Source organism: Diadema antillarum, unplaced genomic scaffold, assembly GCF_040938485.1.
Source record: "Diadema antillarum isolate AM-2024a unplaced genomic scaffold, OU_Dant_1.0 seq00001612_RagTag, whole genome shotgun sequence".
In the NCBI taxonomy this organism is placed as follows: Eukaryota; Metazoa; Echinodermata; class Echinoidea; order Diadematoida; family Diadematidae; genus Diadema; species Diadema antillarum.
In genome coordinates, this window is record NW_027272325.1 from 351,491 (window position 1) to 366,721 (window position 15,231).

The window sequence follows — 15,231 nt, forward strand, 5'->3', positions numbered from 1 at the left end:
AATATTTTCTTCCATTTTGATAATGGCCAATCAATGAAGGTTGACTTGGTAATTGCACTAGCAATGAAATACAATCACATACCTGCTTTTAATTCTAACCAAGATAAGTTAATGACAGCAAACACTGTAAATTGAAGAAATTAAATTTCTGGATGCTAACTGCTATTGCATCATTTTTTTCCCCAATGAAAGTAATATCATAAGATCAAATTATGACTATATCCTATCACAACAGCAGCTCTAGCATATACAGACTTGGTACCAAACACATTACTATGTAATACTGCTTCTGACTGAGGGTTGCTTCTATTTTTGTGTGCTTAGATGGCTGTTTGTTGGTCATGGCACACATTATACAACACCTATTTAGAATGTAGCTATCCGATTGGTCGATTGCCCATCACGTGACATTTAGTGAAAGGTTCTATTGCACGCTCTGGCTGTCTCAGTGTGCAATTTTGGTTCGACCAAAATGTTCTATTGCATGCTCTCTGATGTCACAATAAACAAACATGTGCCGCGCACACTCAACAACTACAAGCGCGTACTTTTGTCACTCATTTTTTGTAAACAACTTCGTTTCGCACATACATGTGTATGTACGTACACGTTAACATGTACATGTACATACACGGTGACTGCGACTGTGAGGCTACTCATTCGTCTTTCACGGAAAATGGTTGCCATTTCTGTGCTAAATTCAAGAATCTGTGAGTACCAAATCCGTTGACGTTCGAGGTGTTGTATAAAACAAATAGTGTATGGTCTTTACTCGCGCAATGGAACGAGATTTCGCACTCGGTGAAAGATGAGGCGCACTATTCAACTCGGTTTCGCCTCGTTGCCTCGTTGCCTCGTTGAATAGAGCGCCTCTATCTTTCACCTTGTGCGAAATCTCGTACCATTGCACTCGTGACCATTCACTATTTGTATATTATTTCACATACCCATCCTACTGCTAACTATGCACTGTCAGCTGGAGAACCTTGATTAACTCTTGTCCCATGATAGACTCCAAAAAGATGTCATTAGGAAATATTGTGTCCATCTGTCTCAGCATGTTCTGATCGATTCTTCTGGGTTACTGTCCCAATAAATCTTAACCCGATATAAGCGGGCCGATTTTGCTACAACATGCATTTCCCATAGACACCTGCCCGAGAATACTTGGGATTCATCCTTATAACGGGTTAAGCCTGCCGCACACTATACAACTTTCAGTCGCACGACTGACAGACTTTGGATATATCACACTAGCCTCAGAATAAACATGCTTGTTTATTTCAGATCCAAAGTTGCTTAGTCGTGCGACCGAAAGTCGTATAGTGTGCGGCTGGCTTTAAAGGGATCGTATAGTTTTGGTTAAGACCTAATTTCAGGTTTCTAACATTTTTTGGTGAGATAATGAGAAACCTCATATGAAATATGAAAGAGCATGTAATTCCATGAGGAATTCAACGTTTATTTGATGAAAATTGGTTTTGAAATGGCTGAGATAATGTATCCAAAACAGAGCGATTCTAATAAGTGTGGGACCCACACTTTATTATAATCGCTTTGTTTTACTTTGTTTTTGGATGTTTCGGTCATTCCAAACCCTATTTTCATCAAATGAACTTTGAATTCCTCTTAAAATGGTAGGCTCTGTACTATTTCATAAGTGTTTTCTCGGTATGTCGCAAAAAGTTAAAAGCCCAATTCTCATCTCCACCAATACTGTACCATCCCTTTAATCGCGTATATCTTTGAGACACACTTAAGATTACACACATTTCTTCTTTTACTGCAGAGTGCTCAATGCACTAAAATGAAATAACGCAGACTGTCATCCTTATTTACAATTTAGCTTCATTTATTGCACCTTTACTCATGTTTTGCCACTGCTGTCATGTTCGGCAGCTTGTGTCCTGCCATGGACTGGTTGTTTGTAATTTGCCGATTTTTGTTTTTACCCCCTCCTGTGCCTCACCTATCGTTTGCTGTGTGCACAAGGCTCCTGAGTTGGTTGGCACTGTCCGTCCGCCCCTCCCTGGCCAGGCGGCGATACTGCTTGTTCAGCATCTCTAGCTGGGCCAGGTTTTCATGGACTTTACGCTGGAATGCCTGGTGGGATTAAAAAAAACAAGGACATTTATGCAAAGGATGCTACAATATTCAAGAATCATGATTTCACTGAACACAGTGAGAACAGCTTTATGTAAAAGTCAATTCATTAACTTCTCTCTGGGTGGATAGATTCCTCATGCATGAAATTCTACTGGCCATTTTGACAGTCTAAATTCGCTTAAAGAGTAATAAGACATTTGTAATGCATTGTAGATGAAACAATGATTTTAAGTTTTGTTCTTTTATTTTAAATTGCAACTAGTTTACAGATAAAATCTATAACTGAAGTTGGATATGTCACTTTTCTGCTGTTGGTGATATCTTTTATCCTGAACCACAGGCCTATCTTTCTCTTGCTTTGGGGCCTATACATAGGCAAGATATCACTTCTTCTAAATCAGCCTTCCCTGACCTCTATGAGCCAGTTGGGATAGAGACATTAAGGCCAAGGAGAACTCTATACTGGTAGCACCTGCTGCAAAGTAATGTCTCAATGTTAGCCCTTTGAGGACTTTGCTAACCTTGCTATAACACGTTTCCCATAGACGCCTGCCTGATACCTCAGAACTAGTCTCCAACAGGTTAATGTATATTAAGAGAGAGGGAAAAAAGATAGCCTCAGTCCCAGCCACTCACTTCGAATTTCTTGATTTCCTCCTTGATGATGATGTAGGGTGTGGATGAGGTATTGGGGCTGGCTATCATCTGCTCACTCTGCTCCAGCCAGTCAGCGAACCGGTTGTAGTCCTCCTTGAACTTCTGCCACAGCCGCCACGTCTCCTCAATCCTTTGGGGAAATAAGAATAAAGAGATGGAATATTAATGGCTTCAAAATACTCTTGGGCTAGCACAGCGTAACAGCAGCTTTATCAGTACACCTGGAATTTAAACTTGGACTGTACATTAACGTAAGGAATTGTAACCCAAAGGTGTCAAAATGCTTATATAGCAAAGATGTCAGCATGACAGCTAACAAGGCTTCACACTAACCCTTTTTTTTTCTACTGGTCCAACCTTTTTGTCTGACCTGTAGATACACAGTTTTTGCATTTTTTACTGGTCCATTCCTAAAAAAGTTACAGGTCCAACAGTTATTTTTACTGGTCGGGGATTGTTGGACCAATGCCAGTGTGCAGTGTTGCGAAAAAGACCATTATTGTAAGGACAACCTTAGCAAACTGATAAATCTATTTACTGTAAACAGGAGCTTCCTAAACAACCAAATGCTCGTGACCATTTTTTGGTTTCCCTGAATAATTAATGCTGCACAAGTTACACTTGCATTGTTCGTAACAGTCCAAGTGTGGAAAAAAAAACAAAACAGAAAAAAATCTGCTGTACAAACAAATCTTTTATACGGGTTCAAAACCTTCATGAAGCCTATCAATTGTTTAAATACTTGCCTTGTTTGTATTCACATACACTGTAGCTTTGATCAAGCCTAATATTTGCGTCTTGAATGACATGAATCACCAGCTTATCACTGCAATGTTGTAATAATGACCTAATAGATTAAAGATAATAAAGAGTAACTGCTTGAGTCCAATTCCGAGATTGAAACTGTGATTTTAAGTACTATGGTACATCACTATTGAGCACATGATGCTTGGGGAGCAAAATAAATCATATCTGACCAGTAAAGTGTCCATTTAGCTAGCACCTTCAGCATCGGTGGTCGCAAAATAACGGTTAGTTTTTGAACGAAGAAATTGGTCGTGAGTGTGTGATTCACGAGAATTTCATTGCGCCATCTCGTGGTCAAGCTGCGCGTAGTCACAAATTCGGTTTTCCGGATACTAGTAGCAGCAGCGCAGCAGCAGTTACAGCAAAGAGCCGTGACATCGACACAATACGATTTTCACGCACAGCTCGGTGAGATCGTGCATATCTACACAGCTGCACTACGTTGTACTACATGCGACTTCTTGGCTGGCTTCATTCGTTCGCCCCTCCTACCGGTTTACCGTACGCGTAGGTAATCGGCGACAGCGCAGCACCCAGGCTCGCTCCGGTGCGGTACTGTGAGAGACCAGCACTGCGTGTCACGTCCAGCTACACTGCTCTGCATGCACCGATGTCGAAGGGATAATCGCCTGTCGGTACGTATTACGACCCCACGGAAGATCGACAGTGAAAACAAGGAGGTATACTCTCAAACCTCCTTGGTGAAACAGAGATCATACGGTACGGTCTTTGAGTACAAGTAGGGCCTCGATTTGTTCTTACAGCTCACAGAAGTGAGTATCCTGCAGTGTCTCGGCAGAGCAATTATGCTGTAGGGTTGACAGCCCAGTCGCTACTACTACAATGTATGTACCATTTAGGTACGTATTCGCACAGCGTACTTTACAGCGTAGCGTCTGGTCGGGGTACAAACTCTGAGAGTCTGAGTGTAGCTGTACTGTAGGGCCAATGTTACAAAGGTAGTTTACTGAGGTAGTCAAATCTGTTTTTTTGGAGAACGCTTACTAGTAATACTAATCATTCAATGAATGTTGGATTAGGCCTATCTTGACTATATCATGATGTAGCCACCGACGGCCGACTCAGTTGAAGAGGTAATCCACCAGCCTTGTTTATTGTGCTAAGCCTAAAAAGTGTGCGAGTATACGTATTGGTGTCTAAAAAGGTTCTGCACAGTATCTACAGGAAGAAGAAGAAGAAGAAGGTAATAATAACAAGGGAGTTGAAAATTGTACTGGTAATTGTATTCTCGAGTCTTGTAGCCCGTCCACACGCCGTGCACTAGCACTAACAGTTACAGCGACAGGGCTGTAATTAGAGTCTTGGTTGAGTTTGAGTGGCGGCTGGTTGGGGTGAAAACCAACCAACCGACGTCAAACAACTATCGCCATTTATTTAATTTTTCTTTTCTTTTCTTTTCTTTTTTTTGCCGGGGGGGGGGGGGGGGGGGACCAAAATGTTCAATTTTTTATAAATTTTTTTTTTTTTATGATGGTTGAAACCCGACGAATCTGTCTGATAATGGCCTGCACAATTACAACTGCACTCTTAGTATTTGCCTTTGGCTTCATGGTTATTAGTAGTATAATTATAGCAATGTTAGAGACTGTTTAGTTTAGCTCTAACATGTTATAGTAACACACGCCTACTGTTAGTAGCCTCGAGTAAACTTCTAATGTTAGACTAACTATACACAGCCCAGTTGCTGTACGTATGTAGCGCGACAGCGTACATGTACAATTGTATTCACAGCGTCTGGTCGGGCTAACGTTAGATTTAGGCCCTAACACTAACACTCGTAACAGTTACGCCCTCAACACTTTTTATTCTTATTTTTTTTTTTGTTAGATCATTCTCTATCTCTGAATGTCTTTTTCTTTTCTTTTCTCCGGCTAGAATCGTAGAAATAAACATTTCGCATGGTAGGACCTAGCGCCCATTCATATGGTACAGACCAGAGTACCACCGAATAGTCCATTACCAAATTTTCTGGTATACCATAGCCTACTGTATTTCTACAAATTCTAGCATAGTTCGGTGTCATGTGCTGGGTGTCGTAGCTGATGACAGTGAGTGTGCACATGGACGAAAGATGGACGTGAATTTCATACTTTATATGCGTGGAGGGAGCGTGACATTACAACTGTATGTTACAATAAATCACTAACGTTACACTAACTGGTTAGACCCTCTAGTTGAAAATATTTAACGTTAGATAGGCCCTACTCATAGTTACTGGGTCTGGGAATGAGAGGGAGTAGAATCAGCTGGTTTTATCACCTTTCAACGTTATTTCCCCAAATAGAATTAACATGTAATCTTCAAGTACAATTCTTTATTGATAAATATATCAGATTAGTGCCCGCGTATGCCCAGTCAAGTAATTTTCAACTTCATTTCAGCATTTTTTCCTCGATTTCTGTTTGCGCATCCCGTGTTTGTACCACCTAGCTTTAGAAAGGGATCAGCAAAAACTAATTACCATCACAAAGACCTGTTATCTTCCTTTGAAAGTGGCTGGTGATTATGCAAGGAGACACGAGTAAATTGTCTTTGTATCAGCGCAGCAGATCCTGTTTGGCACATGCTTCAAACATTTTTGAGCGGCGGCTTCCAACAGAGATCAAAGGGAATAATGTTTTTACTCCATGTATAAAACCTCCTTGGTAGTACTTACTAACCTTGCATCCTTGGCTGTAGTAGTAAGGCTGTTTACTAAGTAGTGGTGACATTATATCTAGGTAGAAACTAACATGTAACTTCTTAGTGCTTGTGGAGATATAGACCCCTCTACTGCACTGTTGATAATTTCATCCTATCCTAATCAGATCTAACGTGGCGACTGGTTGACAGCTTGCAATCTACAATCTTGTAGGCCCCACCTTGTGCCTTGTACAGTCGATAGTTAGAACCAAGTATACATGCATTTGAATAGTTTCTACATTTCTAGATGTAGACCTATGATCTAATTTCTAGAAGTAGAATCCAGTGTCAGTGAGTGGCCGTGCGGTCAGCAACCATTTCAAGTTGTAAAACGCTGGAATGACCTGCCCCTGAAATTGCATAATTATTATGGTATTTTCACACTCGTCTCATCCACTAATGTCATACCCAAGCCAAGTTCTTGACAATTTTTTTTTTTTCATTTTTCAAATGGCGATAGTTGTTCGACGTGGTTTAGTTTTCACTCCAACCAGCTGCCACTCAAATCCGACTAAGAGTCCAAGACTCCAGAATACAAATGAGCTATAAGTAAGGCTAAGGTTAGAATCTACATGTATATTATAGAAACCTCTAACTTAGAGAGCTTGTGTATGACCAGAGTGGATGAGCTGAGTGTGAAGATACCATAATAATTATGCAATTTCAGGGGGAGGTCATTCCAGAGTTTCACAACATTGAAATTGTTACTGCTCAGCCACTCACTGACACTGGATCCTCCTACTTCTAAGAATTTGATCATACGTCTAGAATTGGTAGAAACTACATTTGTATTTGAATGCTTACATATTGTCAATCATGAAATTGAAGATACTAGATTCTACATGTAAGATTGTCTTTTCTTTTCTTTTTTTTTGTTGTTGTAACCCATAGTTGTATTTTTACTATTCATGGAATTATCAACATTTGCTATTCCAGAATAAAAAGAATTTCAATCCTACAGATTGCATCATAGCTATAATGATATATGATTATGATGAATACTAGTCCCTGTATAATTTTTTTTAAATTTCTGTACACTGTAGTAATGTGCAGTTTACATGATTGTTAGATCTACAGCTGCAGTAGTTGAAGTATACAGCTTGCACCTGTAAAATGCAGTACATTTCCATTTGCTTCTTCCAGTAGTAGATCGAGGTCCTTCCTTATGAAAAGAGGGTCAATCAACCACGTACACTTGTACACTGGGCGTGACAATGTAAGATACATAAAACATCATAGAACTTCCCAAAAAGGATGTATCGTGTAGAAGGGTCTCAACAACCCTTTGTCTTGTTCTAGCACATTGCTGCAAAGCTAAGTAGCAAAAATAAATACATAGGGCCTACATGTACATTGTTTTCGATCCTTGAGTCAAAGACATGAAGGATGTGTCTGGTTTTGTAAGCTTGGGTACATTTGCTGCTATTGGTAGGGTAGTTGCTAGTACAGTAATTACTAGCAAATTTGGCAAGATGTTTCTGCAATAGCGGATCCAGGCAGGACCTCACTGGTCACATGCCTGTCCCCCTTATTTTTATTTTATTTTATTTTATTTTTGGAAGAAAAGAAAAGAAAAAATTGGGGAGTAGTGCGTGTTTGTAAATGCACCCCTTTTTCTAAAAATTCCTGGATCTGTCTGTTCTGTACTACGTGTATGTACGTGTTGTATGTAGTGTAACGATAGTTTTTATGTTATTATTATTTGGTAGGAAAGACTTATTCAGGACTTATTGTATGTTTACTGACTCACTTGTTTTACCTTCTTATGACTGTATTTTCCACGACACTCTACAGATATTCTGTACCCTACCCATTCCATTAGCTTACAGATGCACACTTATGTACCACACATATGGCAAGTGGTGAGATATACCAATGTAAGTGTGTGTATGTTTGGGGGAGGATGACATGTGGAAATCTTGATATTTATACACCATACTCATTTCAAAAACATGTATGGATAAAAAGAAAGACACAGAGACTCACAGGTATATCTTTCAAAACAATAAATACCAAGTTTGAACTTTGTTATTGTAAAAAGCTGTTTACAGTTGTCTATTCAATATTGAAAGTGTTGTAGATGTGCTTTGGGATATTGCAGATACCTTGGTTTTACAATGCTAAAAATTGATTTGACTCTACAGTATTTTTATCCCAAAGGAAAGTAATTTTTGCTGTATACAATTGTCTGTTTGTTTGTTTGTTTGTTTTCTACAGCTCATACCCTACTCAATATATCGTGACCACCATCTTCATCTGCTGCTGCTACATATCTTTTCAGCTTGACTGGGCATTGTTGAAAACGTATCCGAATGAACTTCAAGATAGTGCCAAGTAGTTACCAGAAGCGTCTTCATTTAATCGTACATGTGCATACATGTTTTTGCGCTTCCATCCTGGGTAGGCACTTGCTGACATCTTTCATACATAGTACAGAGTACAATTGTAATATCATGATTAACTTATTTACTTGGGACCAATATTTTAGCTGTGACCCATAAAGCAATGTTCTTGTCATTATGGGTAAAATACAAGGGGCAATATTGATTTGAACTATTCACATTTTGGCCCTCTTAGCTGTTGGTCAGTAAAATATGACATGGGGCCCCTTGTGTAATGTCAAAGGGTACATTACACAGCAACAACCCCATTTCCTTGGAGAAAGTTGACATAATTGCTGGGTATGATTTACTCCACACCAGTGCATCATATCAAGAGTTTTGGTGAGGAGGAAAAAAAGATCTGACTTTGTTCACATTTATCACTCTGAAAAAAATATGTCACCCCCATGTCAAAGTTTGTAAATGGGAAGTCTTTGGTCATTGTATGAAGCTAATAATGGATTTATTATCTTTTTTTTTTTTTTTTTTTTTTTTTTTCATGGAACGTTACAATTCCAACCCACACCCTTATAGGCCTTTTATGTTTGTATGATATGAGTCCATGTATGAATCCCACATTTTCAGTTGAGTTGTCTACACATCAAATCTTGGCAGTTTTATCAGACCTACTAATGTAAGTGTCACACTTGTGATGAGAGTGTCACTCCAAAGCAGCTGATCTCATGCTCATCTGCCAGCAATCATTAATTTTTCTCACTCCTCAAAGAAAGACAAAGAAAAGAAAAATGTGTCACATATATCAGTGAATAAAAAGTGATGAGAACCAGGTTGAATTGATTGAAGTTCAACTTTTCCTGATTATGTCTGTTGACAAGAGAATAACTACATGGTTTGTATCTCACTTACCAAGCAAGAAACTGAATGATTTCTATAGAGTCTAAAAGAGAACAATTTTATGAATTCAACAGTAAAAATTTGATTGATATCGGATGAAAAATACAGAGTTATGAAAATTTGAAGTTTTCATTATTTCTCCAAAACAATTCTTGTACAGTGGGTATGACTATGCAAGTGAATGAGCTAACAATGTCATACCCTCATAATTTTGCAGCAATCAAGTACAAAAAAAAAAAACAACAACAACAACACACACACACACACATGAAAATTCAATGTTTCAGTCATTGAAGTCTGAAACATGGCATTATTACTGGTTGAATAACTTCACAATAGTGGTCACTGAGATATATGAGGATTTGAGCCTTGGGAATAAGTGCATTTGAATGAAAAACAGGAAATTTCAACATTTTATGTGCAGGAATGACACACTCACCTCCCATTTGCATATTCATATTGACTGTTCAAGAACCATTTCCCTCAAAAATAGCAAAACTTTGAAATGTTTTAACTTGGAACTCTATTTTTTCATCCTAATTCGATCTACAGTAGTGTGAATGCATTTATGTTTTACTCTTTCTTGTCAGACTGGATTTCCCCTCTAAGTCTCTATTATCCATGATGGACTGTATATTTCAGAAAAACGGGTACTGGTACTTGCTTTTGGTTGATTTTTTTTTTTTCATTCTATTTATTCTATTATCAAATGTAATGTGGTGAATACTGTACCACCAGACATTTATATCTGTATTTTGCCTGTGAAAAATACAGTTTGGTACAAGAAGTAATGAGAATATAATATCCATTATGTCGTAGATCCCTTTCACCCAAGTTATGCAAACTCTAAATTTGGAGAAAGTGTTACATTCATCCAACATTTCAACAATAAATTGGTTCATCCATTGAAAAATGAGAAACAAAATGCAAAAAGCAAGCTTGAGACATGGAATATCAGTTGAACAACCGCACATGCAGTGCAAATGTAAAGTGGGCCTGCATGTGTATTATCATCTCTTGATAACCAACAGAACACATCAATTCTTGCTCTTTTTTTTTGTATCTTCTGTTCAAATTAGAATGAGGTAAACAAGTACTGTCTTCAAAATGTTATGGAAGAAGTCTGGACACGGAACCAAATGTACATGTACTGAGTTGTACAGATTTAGCTGGGACTAGCATATTCAGTATTTCCTAGTTACCACAAAAGACTCATTGCAAGCTGTTGGTTATCCAAAAAAAAAAAAAAAAAGAACAACAGTAAACATTCATGTGATAATAACTGGGTTAGTCAAATACCGGTAAGTGAATGGAGGCACATTCGTTAAGTTCGCCCATTGGCGAACATTTTTCTAATGTTATCCCATGGGAAAATATTTTCACAGAACAAATGACAGAAGGCATAGGACCGCGCGCACACGGTGAATTTGGCTCTGCAACACGCGAGCCGAGCGATCGAGTGTGTTGTGCTGGCGGTTGGCGTATTTGACTAACCCATATAATAACAGACAATGACTTTTGTTGTCAGGGAACATGTACCAAGTGTTCCTACCTCAGGGTTTGAGATGCTATTTCGAGAGGCTGTAAGTCCCTCGACATCGGCTCGGAACTTATAACCTCCCTCAATAGCATTTCAAACCCTTCGGGTGGAACATTCGGTATGTTCCCTCCCCCGCCAGTCATCATCATGAAACTCATCATGGTAATACTATTGTTGTACACACTCAGTAAAGATTGACCACTTCTATATCTGCTGCAAAGCTCCACTCTAGTCTCAATACTCGTCACAATTGGAGTTTATTTATGTAATCTGGAATACGTTGTATCTTTTCACTTCACGAGAGAGACTAGCCAATGTTCCTGTTTATGTTGTTTTTTTTTTTACTTATTCAAGTCCTGTTAATTATTTGAATACTTGTAATAAAACTTATTTGTAGCATGATTTTTTGTGAAATTTGTAATCGGAATAATATCTTCTAAATCACAATATGCCCTTGGGAGTATTTATTCTGCCCTCTTGTACGTAAGTATGGGTATGCCACATATACAGTGGAAACACAGCACATGAATAACAACATCCGTGGGACCAAGACATTATGTTCTTTATATCAGATACATTGTATTTTGTTATATGCAGAATAAAGCAAATAAATTCATTGTGACCGGAGAAATCAGCTTGGTATATTAGTTATTTTGTATGTATTTAGTTTCCATTGTATCTTTGTGTGCAGTTGCGATGTACGAGCTGACAGCATTTTCTGTGTTTCGTTTTGTTGTTTTGTTTTTGTTTGTTTTTTACATCGTATACGCCCGGCACGTAGTACATTTTTAGGTATTGACAACTGCGCGCAGTTGCGATTATATATATCAGTGGTGGGTCGTAAAATACGGGTGTTCATTTTCTCAAGTGTTGAAAATATTACATGAATTCTAACTGCTTTCAATGTATTTTTTTTTTTTACAAGTACTGCAACATTTAGATTGTTCAGAAGGCCAAGTCTAAAAACAAACAAACATAACAAAACTGTGAACCAGCTGACACATTTCCCCAAGGGGCTGATTTCCCATGAAGACACAACACAAGACACTTGTTATTGTGTGTGTGTGTGTGTGTGTGTGTGAAGTTTATGAGGGGAAAATGTGAAAAAAATTGAAAGAAGAGCTTGTTCACTCTAGTATGTTACATAATATATATATATATATATATATATATATATATGTATATATATGTATATATATACACATATATTATATATATATATATATATATATATATATATGTGTGTGTGTGTGTGTGTGTGTACTGTGCTCTACTGTATTCCATGAAGACACAACACAAGACACTGTTGTTATTGTGTGTGTGTGTGTGTGTTTGTGTGTGAAGTTTATGAGGGGAAAATGTGAAAAAAATTGAAAGGAGCTTGTTCACTCTAGCATGTTACATAATATATATATATATATATATATATATGTATGTGTGTGTGTGTGTACTGAGCTCTACTGTATTTCAATCAGCATAAATAAATCTCATACAACTGACATGAAAAGAAACTAAAGAACGTTGGTTTGAAAACGTGTATGTGTGCGTGTTTGCTGGCAAAATCTTCAGCTGAATACATTTCTTGAATTATTTCGTGGTAATGTGTTACAGGAGTATATCGGTCAAAATCTGAATAAGAATATCCAATACAAAGTGCATTCTCTTGGATGACGTACTGGCGAGATCATCTGTATCCAAAGAAGCGACTTTTCCAATTCACCCTATGAAGAAAAACAATATACAATGTACATTACATTGTCAAGGCATTATGCTGAAAAACAATGCATTGGGGATTGCGGGGGGGGGGGGGGGGGCTATAACGGACGTCGGGGCGCCCGGTGCTGGGCCACGGATCTCCGTGAGATAGGCCTACATGTAGCAGTGTGCTAGGGGCGGCATTGTGGTAAAATGTTGTATCCTATTAGCAATAAGAAAGGAAGAAAATGTCTTCGTTACTGATTTGCAAACTTTCCAAAAAATTGGCAATATGGCATCACTAATCTTGTCATCAATTTTGTGAAAAAAAAAAATCGGTGACGACGCAGAGAGACAGAGGGAAAAAAATAACAAAATGGGCCTACAAAACGTGTAACACAACGAAACACAGAGAGAGAGATCCTTTCGGAAAGGCATTCATTTATGACAATATGCTCCAATTACGCGAAAAGTCCATGCTAAAAATACAGCAGCAACAAACTGCCCAATGGGCCTATATTTACATGCTGAAGCGTCGACAATGAGTATGCCAAAAACGTGGCCCAGCACTGTAGGCGGAATGAATTATGGCAGAAACGCGTAGAAAGATGATAATGGCTTGGTTCTCTAGACATACAGTAGATCATTTAGCAGTGACAGAAGAAAGCCTGTGTAAACATGGACCTGGGTCCATGGTATAAACAAGACATTGAAAGGGGCAGCTCGCCACTGCGTTGCCAAGTCCCAACAGAACAAAAATAAGAAATAAAATGACCAAAAGGCCGGGCATAATTTATGTAAAAATCTCCAGAAATCACAAAAAAAAAAACTTACAAAATTTTGAAAAGTGTAGTTACATAGGCTTCAATTTCCACACAAAATAATACGTGTTGACTTATGACCGCTCATCAATACTAGTAGATCCTTATCATTTGATAACCGAGTACTGGTAGTAAGTTGTTTGACATTGAATTCGCCTCATTCATTGTGCATGATCCCATTTGATTATGACGTCATCATTTACTAGTACGATACGTAATGTACCATGCGATCTTGTACCCGTGCAGGGAGGTGAGACTTTTCTAAATTCATAACATCATGACAAGGATCTACTTTAGGTGATTTACATTATATGAAACAAATATTTTTCATTCGTGCTAAGGACGGAATATTTCATTTGGTTCCCCTTTCAATGAGGCGCAGCCGAGTTCAGTGGATCATTATTTTATCTTTCGCCTCACTCAGACATATTCTGTCCATTGCACTCACAAACATTCATTATTTTGTATACTTTTCAACACTAATACGTCTTGTTATCAATTGCAGGATTGCATTGCATGAGTCTATCTCGGTGCAGTATAGTGCATACCTATCGCAGTCATGCACACACATTCGAGGCAAATAAGCATACCGTACAATGTGAATGTCTAATACCAGGGAGGTGAGACAAGGTCTCACCTCCCTGCTAATAATACCCAGTAAAAGTTTATATAGGTGTGAGTTGATTGACGGAAGACTTGAACAGGAACATAATAATTGCAATTGTAGGAGGAGAACTTTGGGGAAATGAAAATTCGTTTTCATTTGTTGTGATATCTTTCATGGTCTTGAAATCAGCAAAAAATATCAAAAATCACCAAATAACGATTTGGCTACCAGACTGAAATTTTCATTCATTTTTTCTTTACAGATTTTTTTTTTGTCCAGAAATTGAATTTTGTCACCAAGGGCTTCCAAAAGTCACAAAATTTCACCCTTTTGGGTTACTGAAATCCGGGAGGTCATTTAGTTAGACACTTGTTGGTCGTGAGGGAACTATGCACCACCGGCAGCAAGACCCATAGGCCGTGTACAAAAGAGATGCACTGGCAATGTAAGAGCGACCAACAAGGTTTGGTTGCCTCGCTCTTTCCGCACCCAGTAAACACGCGAGGTCCCTGGAAACACGTGAGAGCACTGAGGCATATAGATCCAGCGAAGTGTTTCGCACTGGAGTCGTGATGGTGGTCATCTGTGTTCTCCTGGCCCTCCGCTCCTTCACGTTCTCTTCCTCTCCCTCTCCTTCTCTCGCATCATGTCCCCCTCCCCTACACCCTCCCCCCCCCCCCCCCCTGCATCTGTACGAGTATTTTGGGTCAGCGTGCACGGTTGAAGTACATGACGGGGGATATTACGCAAGAGGGTCTCTCGGAGCAGAGTGAGATGACTTCGCTGGTCAGAGCAAGGAGGTACGTTGTATACGCGAGCTCGCCCAGTACCCCTTTCGTCAGAGCAGCGAGGTGGTATTACATTCAGGCAGCCATCATACTTGTATTACAATATAGGACGTCAATGTCTACTACAAGCATAACTGTTTATGTGCAGCGGAGTCTTGTGTAACATCGCGTGTGCATGCTGTCAACATAATGCCATAAACAACAATATTTTTCATATAGCGTGCGGCAAAGTTAGTAGGGGCTTGGCTCTATACCACGCTGGGGTATGGTA

The 15,231-nt window shown here is 38.9% G+C and overlaps 1 protein-coding gene across 1 annotated transcript in view; it reads right to left on the reverse strand.

Annotated features, from left to right (window-relative positions):
- The window catches only part of LOC139711120 (nesprin-1-like), a 69,974-nt gene that overhangs the window by 19,492 nt on the left and 35,251 nt on the right, over nt 1–15,231 (reverse strand). Inside the window, exons 3-4 of the mRNA XM_071623036.1 lie at nt 2,743–2,893; nt 1,970–2,103 (exon numbers count right to left, since the gene is read on the reverse strand). Coding sequence (XP_071479137.1) covers nt 1,970–2,103; nt 2,743–2,893 — 285 coding nt within the window. The remainder of the gene's footprint in view (nt 1–1,969; nt 2,104–2,742; nt 2,894–15,231) is intronic.